We start from the raw sequence: 20,725 nt of genomic DNA on the forward strand, positions 1-20,725 counted from the left end.
CATAGGCGTAAACTTCTATAGGGCCCATGGGCCCGAGCCCCCCCAACATTTTTGAAGACGCGGCTCAGCCCCCCCAAAAATTCGTATGAATATGGCTTATTCATTTTGCAATGATGAAAAATTTTTTTTTAACCAAAAGTTGTCCTAATTATGAATTAGTTAATGGAAACAATCTGCACAAAATTTTAGTTCTTTTAAAAAATCTGGATGGTCTTTGGCTTTCTTGTTCCATGACAATACGTTTATTTCATTTCTTCCCTGCCGTTCAATCCCCAATTGCACCCTCCATCGGTTCCAATCGGTCTCCATCGGTTACTGCCAGAAGGCACGGCTGAGAGGAAGATTCTTTGCGGTGTTGAGGGGGGCTCTTTCTTCTTTACCTGTGGCAAAAACTGAGTGTCTCTCGATGGAGTGTCTCTTCTTTTGTTCACTGCGACCGGAGGACGGCCATGGCGCCGACATGAAAATAAGCCCAAAGATGCATGGTGGGGGGAGGGGGAAGGTTGAAAATTGGGAAGCAATGATATTGAAACCGAAATAAATTACACTCTATAAAGAATAGGTGCCAGAACCTAGAGGCTGAGGCCATTTGAGCCCCCCCCCCTCGCAATAAATTTTGTAAGGGGACTGAGCCTCCCAGTAATTACTGAAAAAAACCATTGTGCAATGCATTCTCCCTCTCCTTCGTACACGCTTGAGTCTCGTATATGCGGAGGACCAATAACTTTTAGGCCCCCCCCCCTCAATGTTTTTTTGAAAAATATTGGGGAAAAAAGCACATTCTAAATGCCCATTCATAACAGATCTTGAGGACCGATGCCGAAACATTTTTCAAGCCCCTTCACAACAAAATTTGACTGGGGGTGGGGGTAGAACATAGGCGTAAACTTGTATCCGGCCCGTGGGCCCGAGCCCCCCCCCCCCACCATTTTAGAAGAGCCGGCTCGGCCCCCCCCCCAAAAATTCGAGTGGATATGTTTCTCACACTTGGCTCAGAAAAAACTTTTTGACAAAAAATTTCTTTAAATAGTAGAAATCCATCTGCTCGAAATTTTATTTTTTTACTTTTCTTCAGAATCTCAACGCACTTGTTCTGTGACAATAGTAGTCTTATCTCCGAATCAATCCTGCATCCATTCATCCTAAATTGCGTCCTCCCAGAGGTGCCTGAAGGCACCAGTGTAGATAACTTGGGGGTGGGGGAACCTTTCTCTTGCTTGCACTGTCGGTAAACTCAAGAGCATCTCTTCCTTCTTTTGTTGAGTGTGACCCTTGGGGATGGGGACATGATGCAACACAAAAAAAGAAAAAAAGTGGGAGGAGGTAAAGTGAACAATGATTAAGCTTATTAACAAGTTCTTCACAACAGAGGCGCTGACATGAAGAAATTAACATTGGGTGGAGAGAGACGCACTGCATTGTTCTTCTAAAAACTATTGGGGGGGGGGGGGGCTCAACCGCCTTACAAAATTTTTTGGGCTCAAATATCCTCCACTCCTAGGTTCCGGTGCCTTTGAGGGGAATCAAATAAATAATAGTAAAATAAAATTAACACACAAAAAAAAAGAAAATAAGAAATGAATGGAAAATTTCAAAGCCCCCTGAGCCGGGTACTATTGCATTCTAATACTAGGAATATGAAATTTCCTCCTTATAAATCAGGGATTCTCAAACTATCTACGTTAGCAGCACTTTTATATAGAAATTTTAAATACGGTATTTCAATAAATGTTGAAGAGAGGTTAAAAGGTGAAATTTGCGTCGTCCCCCCCTCTGGTCCGGCACCCTAGACATTTGACCCCTCCCCCCAGCCCTGTTTCCAGTACTCCAACACTTAGGTAGCCAGGGCCGGAACTAGGGAAGAAGGCAGTTTTCACAGGCGGAATTCTTGTGGGGACTGCTAATTCTGGGTGGGGGGGGGGGTGGAAGACGAAAAATATCATTTCGATCGGAGGAGGATTCGGGGAGAGGGTGAAAAAATTACATACTCTTCCCTCCCTCCACGACTAAAATGATCCTGTCTCCGTTGGACCGGGCTTTTGGACAGATCTTTCGCGAGGACCCCGATTTTTCACAGGGAAGTGCTTGGACCTGTCGTAAGCGTAACTTGTATTAAGTCGTATGTTAAGTGCATTAAGTCGTAACTTGTTTTAAGCCAATGGGATCGAGACTCCCCCCCCCCTTATTAATTTCGGAGAGCTGGCTCAATCTTCCCCTCTCCCCCCAAAAAAAATCGCATGGATACGTTTTCCACACCTAGACTCGGAATAATCACGTCACGTCAGTACAGTGAGTTTCGGCCTTTATACGAAGCTGTGACATGTAAAAAAAAAAGTGGCGATTTTTCCACAAACACTTTTTTCCGGCCATTTTACAGGATGCGACCTCTATTTATCGGAAAATACTGTAATTTTTTCTATGTTCCATTGCAAATTATATTGGGGAATTTTTCTGAAAAGGATGTAGTATTTCTTACTTATGTTATTCAAAAAATTGTGTTTATTTCAAAATGAAGAATTATTCTCAAGGTTTTAATAGGGTTCCTACTTTCCCGATCAATTCTTTTTTACGGACGAATTTCTATTTGTCCAGCCGGTGACCGCAAAGAGGGGGTTTTACATACCCTGTTTACGTTCGCAGCACTGTTAGAAATTTTAAATATCTTGCGGCATCACAGTCGATCTCAAGGAGGTATTTCGATGCTTTCCCCCCCCCTTTCCCGACAATAAAATGATCTTCACTCCTAGTTACAGCCCGTCTGTGGCATCTAGTGGCGTGTTTCCCGGGGGGGGGGGGAACTCAGCGAGCTATAAGCACGGCCATGGACTCCCACATACTGGAGAAGGGCTTCTAGCCTGGGATCTTTGGCGGACTTTTTATTCCATGTATTTTTTTTTTTTCTTCATGATAAAGGGGCCGCCCCTTCTGCAGCTGACAAAGAGCATTTCAATAGGGTTCAGTTTCGGCTGCTTCAATGCAGGTTTACTGAATACAATCACCATTTCCTAATTAGAAGGACGGGGAGTGTATAGCGTGTCGCTTATGTGGGGAATATGTCACCTGGAGGCATCCGTCCATATGGGGACCCCCCTTCTGATCCTGAAAACTACATTCTTCTTGACGCCGCCGGTCAAGGCTTTAAAAGCTTTTGTGCTTAATGGATGGCCATCCGTGAAGGACGCCGACATAGATGATCCTAATTGGAATATAAAGAAATTACGGTGGTGAAGAAAAATCTAGACGAGGTTTGTGATTCTGCAAAATAAGAATAGCTGTGTTTGGAGCCACTTGAAGTAAACTCCTTGTTTTTCCCCTGAAAAAAAACCCCCACAAATGTTGAGATAGACAGTTCCACAGTATTTTATGGTTTGTGTGGACCACATTCGGTTGTGCACGTACAGTATAACCTTCTGTTAGTAAAACATGTTGTATTACAAGAAAACGGAAAAGTTCCTCGTGATTCCGCACAGTTTCCTGACAGAAAAAGTAAGCAATATTAAATATAGCTACACATTTTTGATAAATTCATGCATTTTAAACATTTTATTTAATGATAATTTATTCAGAATCTTCAAAAACAATCTAGATTTTGCAGCCCTCTAATAGTTATAATCAATAAAGCGTAGTATAAAATACTTTTTTTTCTGTTAGACATATCAATAAATTAATAAAACTTACCATGTTTTATTTTTTTCAATCATATTTAAAATTTATTTAAGAAAAATTTAAACTCCATTTTTCTTGCATACTTGTAAAAGGGACAATATTTGAATCGAGTTTTTAATAAGAAATTTATGCAACTAAAAAAATTATTATTTTTCTAATTTAAAACCTGATATATGAGAGTAAAATAAATCTTAAATAAGTGACATGTAATTTGATTTTGGGGGAAATATACACTGTATCATAAAATATAAATAAATACAGGGCTCGACAAAAATCAGTAAAAAATTTAGGCACCAGCCAAATTTTGTAAGAGCCAAGCATGGTTTTTTCACGAGAAAAGTATCTTAAATAATCTTTTTTCAACCTTTCTGGGAATTGATGACCCCCTTCCCAGGGCCGCAACTAGATACTTTGTCATCTGGGGCAATTCGGAATTTTGGCGCCCCTTGCATGTAGAAGAAGCAGTTAAAGGGTGAATTCGACTCACATTCTGGTCCAGCGTCCGGAGCACCAGACCTACCTACTTTCTCTAGTTGTGGCTCTGCTCCTTTCTATGTTGGAAGACAATTATGAAATCGGAAAATTTTGAGCCATCACTAGATTCTGATTTAGCAATCACATATACAAAATTTTAGGCGCGAATACAGATTTTCCAGTCACCATGGTGACCTGGCACTTGGGGTTTGTCCAACCCTGGAATAAATAAAGATGCATATACTGTTCTGAATATATTTTTTGTATATAGTCATTTTCATGACCCCGCCCAGGGGATTTCGGGATTCATGAGATCTGGGGGATCCTGGCAGGATATACTCAGATTTACGGCATGACTAGATCTGAATAAATTGCCTATGGCGATAGACAGGAGTTGTGCTCGTTTCAATGAGAGAGAGAGAGAGAATGAAAGTATATTTTTACTTGGACCGTGATCAAACTAGAATGGGGCTCAAGGGCAAAGGCTACGCCCCCAACAATCAAATAAATTTTTGTTAATTAAATGCTTTTGGAAAATTGGCACCAACTCAAAAATTCTCTGGAAGAAATTCCGTGTGTCCCCCCCCCCCAATAGATTGGTTTTCTTGGGTACGCTCATGCTCAGGGGTAGTCCCATTCCAAGGGCGTAGCGAAGAGGAAGACTTGGGGGTCTGGTCCCCTCGTCCGAAATGTGAGAAAATGACCGAAAAAAGGGGAAAAGATGACCAAATCTATTGTTCTATCACTTTGGTCCCCCCTGCCGAACGAAATTTCTGGCTACGCCCTTGTCACATTCACTTTGGCAACAATACATTAAATGATTGTTATACAGTCGAATATGCTGTTATAACGAAGTCCAAGAAACCGGAGAAAACACTTCGTTATAAAGAAATTTCAGATTGTTTGCATTGTTCCTATGTATACTTATTAGAGGGATTAGAAAACCATTCGTTAAAACGATATTTTCGCTGTAACGGTATTCGTTAAAACGGGATTCACCTGTAATTAGAGCCCGAATTTTCCACTTAAAAAAAATGGCTAAATATGAACTAAAACTGAGAAAATATGTGCTAAAGAACAAATAACCAAGCAAAAAACGGAAATGCGTTTTTAAATGCATCTTTTCTATTTATCTCGGTGCATATTCATTTGCAAAAACATTCTCATGCAAATGATTTCTACATGTATTTTATTTAGGAATTTCTAGTTATTAGTACTGTAGCTGCTCACTAATAGAAAGAAAAAGTTGCTCGAAAAAGAAGCAAACTACACGTGCACACAAGTAACAAAACATGAATAATGTCAAAAATAGGCGGATTTTTCTCCTGAGATTTTACTTCTTTTTACTTGAAAAAAAAGAAACGACAAGCAAATAAAGCACCCGGGCTTCGGGTATGGTCCATTGTAGCTAGAAGGTCCTTGGAGTTGAGCAACCAAACTATTTGAAAATGTCGAATTTCCGATTCGATAGACGATGTTGCCTGATCCATAAATCCATGGAAGTGAGCATGAATGTAATAAGTTCAGACTTTTAATTGTTCAGTTGGTCATCTAAACCGCTTTGATGATACGAAATTCTATGGAAAACGTCTTATGCTCTTAGAGAATCAACTGATTTGAGATCAAAAATCAATTTCACATGACTAGAGTTCCGTTCAATCGTTAATATTAGAACGAAATGATCTCAAAGACGTCCCAATGCAGATAAAGCAGCAATTTTCAATAATTTTATGTTCTTACAGAGCGAAACGTGAAAATTCGTTTATAATGAGAACTACGTTACAGCGAAAACTTTTCTTGTGGTTGTGAGCTGTTGTTATAACGAACTTTTATTGTATTTATGAGCAATATTAATTTGAAAAATTACAAAAATTTAATTAATCTTCCGCACAACTTGAAAATTTGCACTTATTCTGAAAATTCTTCAATTACATACATTTATACACACATTAATGCTAAAAAGAGGTTAATTTATATAAATGCAACAAACAGGACTAATCATAACAAATTTATAAATAGTGCAAAAAAAAAATGAATAAATCAAAAATAAAAAGGTCAATTTCCCGTGACCTTTCATTAAATTAAGTTGTATAATAACCAAGAATGGCCACTGAAGCTGTGCTTTCCAAAGTGTGAAACATCGACCCCTGGGGGAAGGGGTCGATGCAATTGTCCAAAGGGTCGATAGAAGCTATGGGTTTAGTATAGGATCCTATGGGTGGGCTTGAGTTGGGAGAAATGAGAAAGAAATTTTTTTTAAAGAAGAGCTATGGAACACAAAAAGTTTTGGAAACTTTTCACTGAAGCAGCGGTTCTCAACCGGTGCTCCGTGTACACTTCCCGGGGGCTCCGCACCCACTCGAAGAAAATAAATCAGTAAATTCGATAAATGAATATAAGAGGAGAGCGTACGGGGCTCCACCATAGAAATTTTACGCCAAATAGAGGCGGCCACTGATGCATATTTGTGTTTGAGTGCAGGTGATCATTTGTGGAGATTTTACTGTATTTAGGAAAATGTAATGGAACCCTTTGTATATATCTCCCTATTACGTTTCTGACCTTACTTATTTGTACGAGGTTTTGCTTCAGTTGCTATACATTTCTATACATTATCCCTGTATACAGGGCCTAATTTCTTCATGGGCAAATGAAGCCTTTATAACTTTGAGCCCCCGAAATTCAAACAACATACATTCACTGACCAATTAACATCTTTGACTCTTGTCGCAAGAGCCTCCTAATTCCTGCTTTACCCAGGACCCTGCCTGTATACACTTCAATTAATCGACGTTTTCATTTCGATTCGAACTCCCAAGTCTTTGGAAAACACCTTTTCTATCAATCGAATCACATAATTTTTCAATTGGTGAAAACGTATCACTGAAATACAGTGTTTTACGGTTTTCAAAAACCCATCATGAAGAAACGTTGTAAGCGGAAAAACTAAGCGGGATCGACTGTAGTTTCTCATGCATATTTTTTACTGAAAAAGTAATAAAATTTAAAATGATTGACTGGTTCAATCAGGGCTGCAACTAGATCCTTGGTTACCCGGGGCAAGCGCGCATTTTGACGCCCCCCTTGTAATGTTGAAGGAGAGGTTTTAGAATGAAATTTGCACCCCATCCGGTCTAGCGCCCGGGGCACGAGACCCGCCTGCTCCTCCCTAGTTGTGGCCCTGTGTTCAATGGCTTTTGACAGGTACTGAAATAATTATTGAACGGGCTACGGTATGCTGATAGCCAGGGCTGTAACTGGGATTTTTGTCGCCCCCACATTCGATAATTTTGTAACGGTGTTCTCTGTCAAGTAAAGGACGTTTTACATAACGTTTAAATAACACTTTTTTTTCGGTTAAATCTTGAAATGAATACCGTAAAATTGCGTGAGACTTTAGCAACAGTAATGTTATGATAGTATTATAAGTATATTTCTTCTCAAGCATAAGATTTTGAATCAAAACGACAGATTTTCCACAAAATTTTTTTTCGGAAACGTCTGTAAAAAAAAGGTGGGGGGGGGGTAATTTTCGGAAAAAGTTCGTTTTTCAGTACTGCTTTCGCATTTATACGACGCGTCGTATAAACGAGGTTCCATTAGAGCCTGAGCCCCCCCAACATTTTCAATAAGTTTACGCCTATGCCAGTATATGGTTGTGTCAAAGGTGGTGTGATCTTGTCAATTCGAAGAAACACATGTGAGCAAGTTTGCAGTTGAGGATGCACATAAATTTTGGATTGACCATGAGCTGATATTTTGCATGGTTTGATACTATTCATACGCTCTCTGAGCTGTTGTACGTATGTGTATGTTGATGAGAGCTGACCGGGTGTATCCGTGCAGAGATCTGCAGGTAATCTCAAAGATGTACCAAAAACTAACTCGGCACTAGAGGCTTTGATATCCGGCTTGACGGCTGCCCTGAGACCAAGTAAGATGGCTGGCAATGTGACGGTCCACTTTGGATTCTCATGTGCCTTCAATGAGCTTTTTAAGACACGGTGGAACCGTTCGACCATGCCATTGGCCTGTGGATGGTAAGCAGTGGTAGGAATCCTGCTAGTGCCAAGCAGGTTGATCAGTTCTCTGAAGAGTGATGATTCGAACTGCCGTCCTTGATCGGTTGTTATGGTTGATGGACATCCATAACGGCAAATCCAACCATCGAACAAGGCACGACAAACTGTGTCTGCTGTGATGTCTGCTACAGGTATGACTTCCGGCCATCTGGTGTAGCGATCAATTACTGTTAAGCAGTATGTCTTTCCTTCTGAAGGAAGCAGAGGTCCAACCAGATCGATATGAATATGAGAAAATCTTGCATCGGGTGTTGCAAAGGTGCCTAAAGGTGTTTTGGTATGCTTATGAACCTTTGAGCGTTGGCACTCATTGCAACACTTTACCCAATCTTTGATGTTCTTTCTCATGTTAGGCCAAACGTATCTTGCAGATATTAGCTGAGTAGATGATGTTACACCTGCATGAGCAAGATTGTGGAAATGATGAAAAATAGTCTTGCGGAAGCTCGCTGGAACAAATGGTCTTGGTGAGCCTGTTGACACATCACATACCAGTTCTGTTGCGGTAAATGGACTTGGCATTGACTTGAAAGTCAGTGAACTAGAGTTGTCTTGCTGTAACTGTTTTAATTCAGGGTCCTCTCGTTGAGCGGTTGGAAATCGAGTTGATTTCTATTGAAAGAGCGTCAGCTACCACATTATCTGCACCTTTAGTATGACGAACATCAGTGCTGAATTGCGAGATGAAGTCGAGGTGTCGCCATTGACGTGGGCTGCATTTATCAGGATTTTGCTTGAAGGCGAAGACGAGAGGTTTCTGATCCGTGAATATTGTGAATTCACGGCCGTCTAGCATGTGTCGGAATCTTTTGACAGCAGTGTATATTGCTAACAGTTCTCGGTCGTAAGTGGAGAACTTCTGTTGACTCTTTGTCAGTTTCATGGACAGGAATGCAATGGGTTCCCATCCTTTTCCATTTGATTGCATTAGCGAACCACCGACTGCTAAATCACTGGCGTCAACCCAAAGACTTAGCTTGGCACCAGGAATTGGATGGTGAAGTAATGTTGCACCCGCTAAAGCTTGCTTCGCATCGATGAATGCTTGCTCGGCTGGATCAGTCCACTGAAGGATATCAGCTGGCTTGGTTTGAGTAGCTCTTTTGGATTTCTTTTTGTTTTTTATTCCCTCCAAAAACTTGTGTAGAGGTGTTAAGATGTGTGCAGCTCTGGGCACAAAACGACGATAAAAGTTGAAGAGACCAAGAAAACGTCGTAATTGAGTGATGGTGTTTGGCTGAGGAAAGTTCAGGATGCAATCAACACGATCTGTTAAAGGCTCGATGCCAGATCCAGAAACTTGGTAACCCAAAAATTCAATTGATGAAACACCAAATACACATTTAGAGGGCTTGATGCTGAGGCCATATATTTGCAGACGTTCGAATAACAACCGAAGATGTTCGATGTGCTCTTTTGGTGATTTCGAGGCTACCAGTATGTCATCAACAAAGGCATATACAAATGGAAGTCCACGAGTGACCTCGTCAATAAACCTTTGGAATGTGGCTGCAGCGTTGCAAAGGCCAAATTGCATTCGAGTGCTCTCGAACAACCCAAATGGTGTGATAATAGCACTTTTATGGACATCTTCAGGATGTATAGGAATCTGATGATAGGCCCTGATGAGATCTATGTGAGAAAAGATTTTACTACCATCCAATTCAGATGTAAAGTCCAGAACATTTGGAACACTGTACCGGTCCTTCACAGTCTGTGCATTTAAAGCTCGGTAATCACCAACTGGACGCCATTCATCACTGTCCTTTTTCGGGACCAAGTGCAGAGGTGATGCATAGCAGCTGTTAGATGGTCGTAAATGGCCGAGGTCAAGCATCTGCTGAAATTCTTGCTTCACGATTTTCAATCGATCAGGAGCTAGACGTCTTGGTTTGGCATGCACAGGTGGACAAACAGTCTCGATATGATGCACGACAGAGTGTTTCACAGGTTGTCCTGGTTGTGGTGGTTTGATGATGTCGGGAAACTTGCTGAGAAGGCTGTGGTAGATGGTGTCACCTTCGATGAGTTTGATTGAGTGAACTTCTGCAATGTGAAGATCACAGTCAGCGTTGAGTTTTGTTGTCCTATCCAGTAAACATCGTCGTCGGAGATCCGGAACAAGATCAAAGTTGAACAGAAAGTCTGCCCCAATGATGGGTGTGGAAACATTAGCCAGTAGGAAAGTCCAAGTGAAATTACGACGGAGATTGAAATCTAATGTCACCCTCTTTTGACCATAAACACTAATGGATGAAGCATTAGCAGCAGAGAGCTTCATAGTGGCGTCGCAGCGTCGTTGTGATGGTGATGCTGGAAGGATAGAAACATCGGATCCAGTGTCAATCAGGAATCGAATTTTGGAATTTCTGTCCATGGTAAAAAGGCGACGAGATGCCTGTGGCAAGGAGCATGTCGCGATTACTCCTCGCCCGCCCCGTTTTTTTTAAACTTGCACGGCGACACGCACTTTTTGGCGTTGTTGCCGAATTTGTTGTGATACCAGCAGTTTTCCGATCGTGGATGCAGACTGCGCGCACGTGAGGTACGTTGACGAGAGTTGCTACGCGAACGCAGGACGTTTTTCAACTCGCGGCGTAACTGAGCCACTTCGTCCCGAAGTTGCGCGACGGAATCCGGCTGTTGCGGTTTCTCAACTGCGTCAACATGCTGAGGGTTGACTTCGTGAATTTTGTCGGCGAGTTGAGCAGCTTTCTCGAGAACGAGTGGAGTGACAGCAGCGAGAATGGACTGAGTTGATGCCGGTAGGTGTTGGAGAAAAAGCTCCATCAGCAATTCTTCGGAGACAGAATGCGATTCCGCTCGTCGTCGCAATTCGCGGAGAATGTTGGATGGTTTCCGATCTCCCAATGACCCGCATGTTAAGAGCTTTCGAAGTTGAGTGGACGACGACTCGCTCGACCGTTTAATCAGTTCCGATTTCAGCCTTTCATACGGATCCGTGGCCGGCGGATTAACGAGAATGTCCCGGACAAGAGCCGCACTTTCCGGAGGCAGATTCGCGACAACATAGTTGTACTTTGTGACAGATTCGGTTATCGGTTTCGGAACAGCGAGAGCGAAAGTGCTTTCACACATGATAAACCACAGCGCTGGATCATGGTGGTTAAAAAGTGATACCTGAACGGCACTTCCATGATGGAAATCCAGGAAAAGTGATGTCAAGTTCCGGAAAGCGAAAGTTCACTCACGGGAAACGCCAGTAGATTGCCTCGTGCTGCAGTGAAGAAACTGGAACTTGTTTGAAGTCCGCGGTCACCATACTTTGGGTTATGAGGTTGCGTGATTTGAATAAAATGATGGATTCGGGATAATTGATTAATTTCTTAAAATAATTATTTATTTACAACACGAAACATAAGACGAAATAAAAAATCTACGGAGCGACATGTTGAGCTCTTGATGGTTCGATCGCTTCCCTTGCGATTTCCCCGTGTGACAATCCAATGGCGTCGGCTTTACAAGTGCCGCCATCTGTGAGATAAAATACAAATCGAATCTCACCACATGTATATAGAGAACGTTAGTGTATAAACAATGTTGTTGTGTGTGTATTACACGGTAAATATGATATATTGGTAATTAATGTATAATTGCTGGTTATATATATGTATAACCACCAGTCATTTCGGTAAGTATGATAAATTAATCATTTTTAATGGTGATTATGCATAATTCCCAAATGAAATAGGTGAGGATGGTAACGGCCTTAGTTAGTATTGTGGGAACTCCATTTGGCTCAGGGCCCAGTGACCTTGTTCCAGTTGCCCTAGCCCAGTTATGCTCCTGGTTGGTGAATATTGAAGAAATCATATGGAAATATCACTTTAATTTTTTTGACCACTTATCAGTTTTATTCGCACATGGTGAGTGCAGTACTCGCAATTTGCCGTAAAAATTAAAATAAGTGAAAAAGATGGAAAAATAAAAAATTTTCAGTTTTGTTAAATGTTAGTTTTCTTCATGTTTATCAACATATTGCAAACATAATGAACATTACGGATCATGTTCATCACATCCTAGACTGAAGTTTATGTAAAATGTCCGGGGTAAATTTGAGCACTTCATTGAAGACTTATAATATTCACCAATACGAGAGAGTTGAAGATTACACATTATCTCTGGTGAATGTGATAAATTCACAAAATTCAATTAGTAATTAGGGCCCATTCAAGTATTACGTAAGCAGATTTTCAGCCATTTTTGACCCTCCCCCCGTCAGCAAAATTTCGTCAGCAGCTTAGAATATTTCACATCTTCAAAAAGGGGTGGTTGATGACGTAAGCAACCTTCAAACCGCCCTTGTCATCAAAAGTCAGCAAATCCGAACTCCCCCCCCCCGATGCTGACGTAATACTTGAATGACCCCTTATGCATAATTGCCAGATTTATCACATTTACCAATATATATTTAAACTAAAGAGCCAAAAAAACTGGTACAGGCATGCGTATGGAAATAAAGAGATATGGAACCAATGAGAGTACGGCGCTGCGGTCGGCAACGCCTATATAACAAGTGTCTGGCATAGTTTTTAGATCGGTTACTGCTGCTACAATGGCAGGTTATCGAGATTTAAGTGAGTTTGAACGTGGTGTTATAGTCGGCGCACGAGAGATGGGACATAGCATCTCCGAGGTAGCGATGAAATTTGGATTTTCACGTACGACCATTTCACGCCCCCCATCCCATCCCTATTCCCTTTCCCATCTCTATTTTAATTTTTAACAAATGAAGGAAAGTATTCATTAAAGTCATCGAGGGACAATGGAACGTACACCAAGATAATAAATTGCGATTCAATAAATTTTCAAAATATAAGCCGCATTTCTGTCGCGATTTCCATTTCTCGCAGTGAGGGGCGTTGGGGAGCTCACCAAGAATAAATTGGGATCAAATAAATATTGAAAATTTAATCTTCACCGTATAAGCCGCATTTCCCGCTTTTTAGCGGGATTTCCATTTCTCGCAGTGAGGGGCGTCGGGGACGCACATTGCGATAATAAATACAATGTGCTCCTCTCCCAGCACAATTTCCGTAATTCACTATTAAATGCAGAGAATATATCTTAAAGGAATTTTTTATCGACAATGTATCCAAATTTTATGTGTAACAGCTGCGAAAAGTCTTATTTTAAAATTATTTTTTTGCAATGCAATGTACATTTTTAATCACTTTGTATTATATCACACCGAAATAATATTCAAACATTTCGACCGTAGGTACCAGAACCTGGGGGCTGATGCCATTTGAGTCATCCCCCCCCCCATACTCCAATAACTCATTAATATACAATGCAATGCACCATTCCACCTCCAAGTACACCAACCTTGTACCAAAAACTTAGACGCTAATGAAAACTACGTGAAAATATTTAAACAAGCAAGTCAAGGATATGTGACTGACTTTAGACATAAGATTAATGGTTATATTATATCTATGCGACTGACCAATAGTCGTCTTTTTATCGGTGATTATATTGCCTTTGTCGGTGCTCATCCAGTGGGCATTATGAAAGCTTTGTAGCGCTGCTTGTCTTGTACAATTTTTATATTTTTATTATATTTTTTATGCCATTCACTAGCTAGACATTATCTAGTGTGTTCTTGTATTGGAGTTGAGTCTGGCTCCAACTGTCGACCGAACATGTCGTAAAAATCTCTCTCTTCTCTATTAAATAACTAAAAAAAGAAAGGAGTCATGACTCTGTATGTTTCCGACATAACAACCAGACACATCCACCAGCACTGGCATCACCATAGCTTCATCGAATCGTCATTCATGAGCACTTTACATTTCTACTCTTGATTTGTGCCCAACTCCCTTCGCTGCGAGAAATAGAAATCCCAACAGAAAGTGGAAAGTGCGGCTTATACGGTGAAAATTACATTTTCAAAATTTATTTAATCCCAATTTATCATCTTGGTGTGTTCCCCCTTCTCTGCAAGAAATGGAAATCATGACAGGAAGCGGAAAAATTTATCTTATACGGTGAAAATTAAATATTAATTTAATTGAATTATTAATTAATTAAATATTTCAGGTTCTTATGGAGATACTGTAGTGGTAAATGTTGGTGACTCTCCGAGTGGGGGGGGGGGGAAGATAGAAGTTTACAGTTAAAGAGAGGCTCCACTGTATAATTTGGGGAATATCATACAAACCGAAATTTTTCCACATGATATTGGAATTTTATCACAGCAAAAATCAATTATTTAACATTTCAAATTTTTATAACTGAATTTTTAAATATAATTACATTTTATATGAAGTTACATTTTTCAATGTAATTGATATGGTAATTACAATAATAAAATATTAATATAAATTGAATTTTTTAATTTCGATGACTTTTCCGCAATGAAAAAAAAACAATTATTTTCAGTAAACTGCGTGTACACTTTTGTTCATGTTTCTTATTCCACGTATAAGACAAAAACCTACATACAAGCTCGCGTGGAACATGTACAGTGGAGGTTCGACGAATTGATTCTGCGATAAATTGACGTCATGACGAATTGCAAAAAACTTGTACAGCTATGAATTGGAGCTGCGACAAATTGAGGCGCGAATCATCTGGATTGAAATTGAATCATCTAGGAAGGCAGGCGAGGGCTACAAATGGAACTCCCTGAGCTCCAGTTAGCCAAATTTTCTGGTTGATTCGAAGAGTGAACACATTCAAGTGCCACTTTACTGCGGTCATCGGCAACAATGGTGGACTTTCGGATGGACAGAAACTACACTGCTCAAAACAATTAGGGGAGCAAGCAAAGAAGTGAAGAAAACCGTGCGAGACAGCCATGTATTGGCATACAATGGATAGTACACGCGTATCAATGCGCAATACAGAAAAAAGACGTAAAAAAATTTGGAATTAAGCTTTAATTCTTTGAAAATATGGAAAAAACATGAAAAGATGATTTAGGGCAACAATTTGGTTACATGTAAACGATAAAAAAAAGTAATGTTTAGACATGATGCATGAGTTTTAATAGGGCGTGTGGTCTCCTCGAACAGCTAAGACTGCTGCACACCTGTTTGCCATGGATGCGATGAGGTTATCGATCAGACTTTGGGGAATACTGTTCCACTCCTCAAGAAGTGCAATCTGCAAGTCTCGGACAGTAACAGGCGGCCTTGGTCGCGCAGCAATGCGTCGTCCGGATTCAGGTCAGGAGAGCACGATGGCCATTCCATACGCTGTATTGTTTCAGCTTCAAGCATGTTCTCCACCAGACGAGCTCTATGCGGTCGGGCATTATCATCCTGGAAAACAAAGGAATCTCCAATGGCTCCAGCGTAAGGGATGACATGAGGTCACAGTATCTCGTCTGCATACCTTCGGGCCGTCAAAGTGCCATTCCGAATGATATGCAGGTCCGTACGTCCGCCTATGCTTTTACCCCATACCATCCAACCAGCTCGTCTGTATTGTGACCTTTCACGAACGAATGTGGGGTTATTTCGAGTGCCCCTGTCCCTCCATACCAGAACACGTCGGGTGTCACACTCCAGACTGAATCGGAACTCGTCTGTAAACAGCACTTGGCTCCAATCATGTTGCTCCCAATCTCGATGTTCAGCAGCCCATCTTCTTCGGGTCGCACGGTGGCGTGGGGTCAACGGAATGCAGACCATTGGCCTACGTGCATAGAGCTCTCCCTCATGAAGCCGGTTACGTACTGTTTGGCTGGACACCCTTCGTCCTGTTGCCAAGAGCAACCGTCTTTGCAGCTGCGTAGCATTCTCTGTTCTGTTTCGACGGGCTGTTAACCGTATATACCGGTCATCAGTTGCTGTAGTGGCGCGTGGCCGACCTTGCCCTGGTCGACGTCTAACATTTCCTGTTTCTTGGAATCGATTCCACAGCCTTACAACAACACTTCTGGCGACTCTAACAGCGTCCGCGACACTACGTTGTGTTTGCCCGGATTCCAGTCTGCCTATAACACGCCATGCCATGGATTCCGGTAAATCACGTTGTTGAGACATCCTCAAGTCACCTTGTCTCAAAAAAAAAAATACTGCGCAATCGAATTTCACAGTTACGGCAGTAAAACAGGCGTTTCTGCAACATCCCGATTTCTGCCCTTATCTCCTTTTTCTGGTTTTTGACGTCATGAACTTTGATTTGCATATGAAGTTTTCTTCTTCCGTTTCCTGCTAGGCTTTAAATTATGGATGATTCATTTTTATGTTACTTATCGGTATACATCTTTGCATAATTTTGTTAAAACCATGTGCTCCCCTAATTGTTTTGTGTAGTGTACTTTACCTGCGATCATCGCTAGAAGGAGAGGCAAAACATGTTGAAACGCCAGATGATACCTATTCATCACTGATGAAGGCTTTGGAAATGAGATACGAAAACAAGCGATTCATAGTGAACAGCCACATCAATGCCATTATATGTTTCCAGAGGCTAGAAAGAGAATCTTCGAGGGTTCTCAGAAAGCTATAGTTTGTTTCAGGTTAACTTTGCAGTGGAGAGAAAGGTAGAGAGTGTATTCCTTCGCCGCAAAATATAGTTCCCATACATCGGAGGTTTCTGATGATCATTTATATAGAATATTTCAAATTTTTTTATGATTTTGAAAAAGATACTTAAAAAATACCGTTTTGAACCAATGTATATTCGTTTAAAATTTTTAAATTAGAAAAATATTGGTTACCATTATCAAAAATCCATGGCGAGCTTAAAAACATTTTGGCGCGATTTCCAAGAAATTTTCCCCGCCAATATTACTATCGTGCTTTTTTTTTTTTTGATTGCTCAGAGAGAGAGAGAATTATATATATATATTATATCGTCATTTTGTTTAATTTTTTCCGATACAATTTTTCATTCAGTTTTGCATGTAGTTATAGGCCTACACACCCAGACGAATATTCAATCAGGTTTTTTTTTCTCGCGAAAATAACCTCCAACGAATTCAGATATTCACTCATAGATTACAAGTGTCCCTCTTTCACGACAGCGCCGATACCGTTGTGAGAGGCTCTCTTTATGGGTGTAGGTTACGGTTCCAGACCCCCCCCCCTCCTTTTTTTAAATTATCTATTTCTTGCCGTGTTCGTAGGATAGGGGTGGTTTCTGAATTCCAATAGCCGATAGCGGAGGGTGTTGACATAAGTAATGTCTCTTTTTCACCCACACCAACTTCCTCCCCCACAACAGAGGCTGTTCCTCCAGATGACCCTTCAGTGTCTCTCCAGATAAATATAAATAAGCGAGAGAGAGAGACCCACAATGTTTTAGGCTTGCAGTGTATTTTTTTCTTCTGTGACAGTTGTATCTTGCTTTTCACCCGAGATAGACACGCTAAAACGTTCTCCGTTCCTTTTTGGCAATAATGCATAAAGCACGTTATTGAAAAAGAAGAGGAATTTTGGATTGCAGGTGGCCTGATGGAACACATGTTGGAGCAACAACAATTAATAAGTAATAGAGAATCAGATAGTTCTACAACGTCAAGTGAGGATTCCATAGAATGGGAATCCGTGAAAAATGACTAAAACTGTAGTGATAACAAGTCGCATCGACGTATATGCGTTCGGGTGGGTGAGCGACGGAAATTTCGGCAAGAAAAGTGAGTAAAAGAATTCTAAATTTTGCCTTATCATTTTTATTATTATTTGGGGCTATTCCCAAATTCAAACGTGAAAACCGGGTTAATAGGAGTTACTAAGATACTTTTCAATAAAAAAAAATGATTTCAAAAACCGCAACTTTGATTTCTGAAAGTATCGACAATGATTTTTTTTTTTCATTAGCTAATTTTTTGTTATTAACTGACTGCAATTTTTTCTACAAGCATTACGTTACACGTAAAAAATATTTTTTTCTGCGAGATTGGCAAGAATCAGCCATACCTCACCGAGGCCGCGCATCGATACACAGGTTAAGAGGCTTTCGTTGTCATAGCAACGAGTGATGCGGTTCCCTCGTAGCTTCCTCTTCACTGCAAAGTTAACCTGAAACGGACTATAGTGGATGAACTTTGCAATCATCTTAGAGCTCGTCGGATTGGGGACCGACAAGCTCTCAGAGTCGCTTCTAATAAACATCGTGCTTCAAAGGGTTGATAAGGAAACAAGAAAAAGTTACGAAATGTCCTTATATTCCAATGAAGTGCCTGAGTTGAAGGACTTTCTAGAATTTCTCCAAAAACGTTGCGCTGTGCTAGAGAACATCGAAAGATCAAACATCGATTCCTCTTCGGTGAGAATGAAAGCACCAAAATATGCCGGAGCAGTAAAAATTTGGTGTTGGAGACAAAAGAGAGCGCGAATCTTGCCCAGTTTGCTCCGGAAAGCATGCAATTTACAAATGCCGGAAATTTCTGAACATGCCAACGTTGGAACGATTTCATTTAGTGAAAGGGAAAGGGCTGTGTTTCAATTGTCTCTCGAATTCACATCGCATAGCCGGTTGTCAAGCAAGAGTTACAGCCGGTGTGACAGAAAACTATTGTTAACGAGGAAAGAACTGTTGCTAAGGAGATGGAGCTTCTCTTGGTTCTAAACATCACTGGTTTAACTCCAATGAAGCCCGTCAACGCTGCCTCCCTCCGTCTTCCAAGCCACATCAAGTATGCGGATGCCAGTTTTCATTCTCCTGGCAAGATTGACGTATTGCTCGGAGCGGAGAACTTCTTCCAATGGCTAAAGGAAGGAAGAATAAATTTAAATTCCGGGCTGTTACTCCAAGAGACCGATTTCGGCTGTATCGCCACTGGCAGAGTCCCACAAGATGGGGATCATATTTCTACATGTCACTTACTGACAGAATCCTTAGAGGAAAACTTGAAGAAATTCTGGGAAATAGAAGAGGTGAATGACCTCTCTCCTTGCCTTAGTCCCGAAGCTATCCAATGCGAGGAAGACTTCTTGCATTACTGCTCCCGCAACAACGATGGTGGAAGCATTGTCAAGATGCCGCTGAAGGTAGACCAGCATCCACATCTTGGCCATTCAAAGATGTCAGTAAAGAGAAGTCTCGACTCCCTTTGCAGACGCTTGGAAAAAGTTCCAAATCTAAAAACATTCTATGCGTGTTTCTTTCTTCACGACTTCCTTCACGACGGAGTATACGGAACTAAATGACATGAGTGAGGTTACCGATGAAGATGAGGCAAGCAAGGTGTATTATTTGCCTCATCATGGAATCTACCGGCCGGAAAAAAGTACAACAAAGCTTTGAGTTGTATTCAACGCATCGAACCCTACATCCACAGGTGTGTCACTGAATGACATAATGCCCAAGGGTCCAGTGGTGCAAGATGATCTATTCTCAATTTTGCTCAAATTAAGATCGCACAAGTATGCATTCACAGCCGACATCGAAAAGACGTACCGGCAAATATGGGGGACGCAAGTCAACGAGACTTGCTGAGAATTCTCTGGAAGGATTCTCCTCAAGCTCCCACCAAAATGTTCCAACTGAACACCGTCACATATGGCACGTCCAGTGCCCCTTTCCTGGCAACTAGGACTCTTGTGGAATTAGCGCGGGATGAGGGAATGCGATTTCCTTTGGCAGCAAACTGTTTGCTCAGTTATTTCTACGTCGATGATGTCCTAAGTGGTGCATCTAGTGGAAGTAGTCAAAGGTTGCAAGCGGAGCTGATAGAACTACTCTAGTGTGCACAAATGAACTTGCGCAAGTGGTGTGTGAATGTGAAAGACTTGATGCCAGTATCCCCAACCCACAGCGCTCAGGATTATCCAGTGCCAGACGGAGCCGAGTCTACTGTGAAGACCTTGGGACTCTACTGAGGACTACTTCTTCAAAGTAACCCCTAAATCTTCTCAGTACACAAAGCGAGCTGTATTATCTGGAATCGCTACTATATTTGACCCTCTTGGCCTTATCGGCCCCGTCGTTGCTAAGGGGAAAATATTCATACAAAAAACTACGGCCACTTAAACTTGATTGGAATGAGCATGTGCCTCAACCCCAGGCTAGAGGGGGCATAAATTCATTTCGGAGTTGCACGAAATAGACCTTTCGAATTTTCAGATTCGTTGGCATAAATCCTGAAAATACGGTTGAGTTACATGGGTTCGCAAATTTATCTCAAAACGCTTATGGCGCAGCTGTTTACATCAGAGGCATTTCTCGTTCAGGTGACATAACCGTCAGGCTGTTGTGTAGTAAGTCTAGGGTTGCACCCCTGAAATCGCTTACAATACCAATATTAGAGCTATGCGCAGCACTGCTATTGTCCAAATTGATTCGTATATCTACAGCAGCATTACGAACTTCCTTCGGAAGAGTTATGTTGTGGTCAGATTCCACTATTGCTTTGGCCTGGATCGGCACTTCAGCACACCAGCTGAAGATCTTCGTTGCGAATCGAGTATCAAGCATACAGGAGCTGACCAAGGAATATCATTGGGGTCATGTCTCTTCGTCCCAGAGTCCGCAGATCTTGATCTCGAGGCGCAAGCTCTAAAGAATTGCTTGATAATTCGATG

General features: G+C 41.3%; 1 protein-coding gene across 1 annotated transcript; it reads left to right on the top strand.

Moving 5' to 3' along the window:
- The first annotated feature begins 18,748 nt into the window (after positions 1-18,748).
- Positions 18,749-19,351, top strand: LOC149072094 (uncharacterized). The gene has a single exon (XM_089246705.1). The coding sequence runs from the start codon at positions 18,749-18,751 to the stop codon at positions 19,349-19,351; it is 603 nt and encodes a 200-aa protein (XP_089102831.1).
- The last annotated feature ends 1,374 nt before the right edge of the window (positions 19,352-20,725 follow it).

Source organism: Pholcus phalangioides, unplaced genomic scaffold (genome assembly GCF_987345545.1).
Source record: "Pholcus phalangioides strain wild (caught in Gottingen) unplaced genomic scaffold, Ppha-v1.0 ptg000017l_1, whole genome shotgun sequence".
Taxonomy (NCBI): domain Eukaryota; kingdom Metazoa; phylum Arthropoda; class Arachnida; order Araneae; family Pholcidae; genus Pholcus; species Pholcus phalangioides.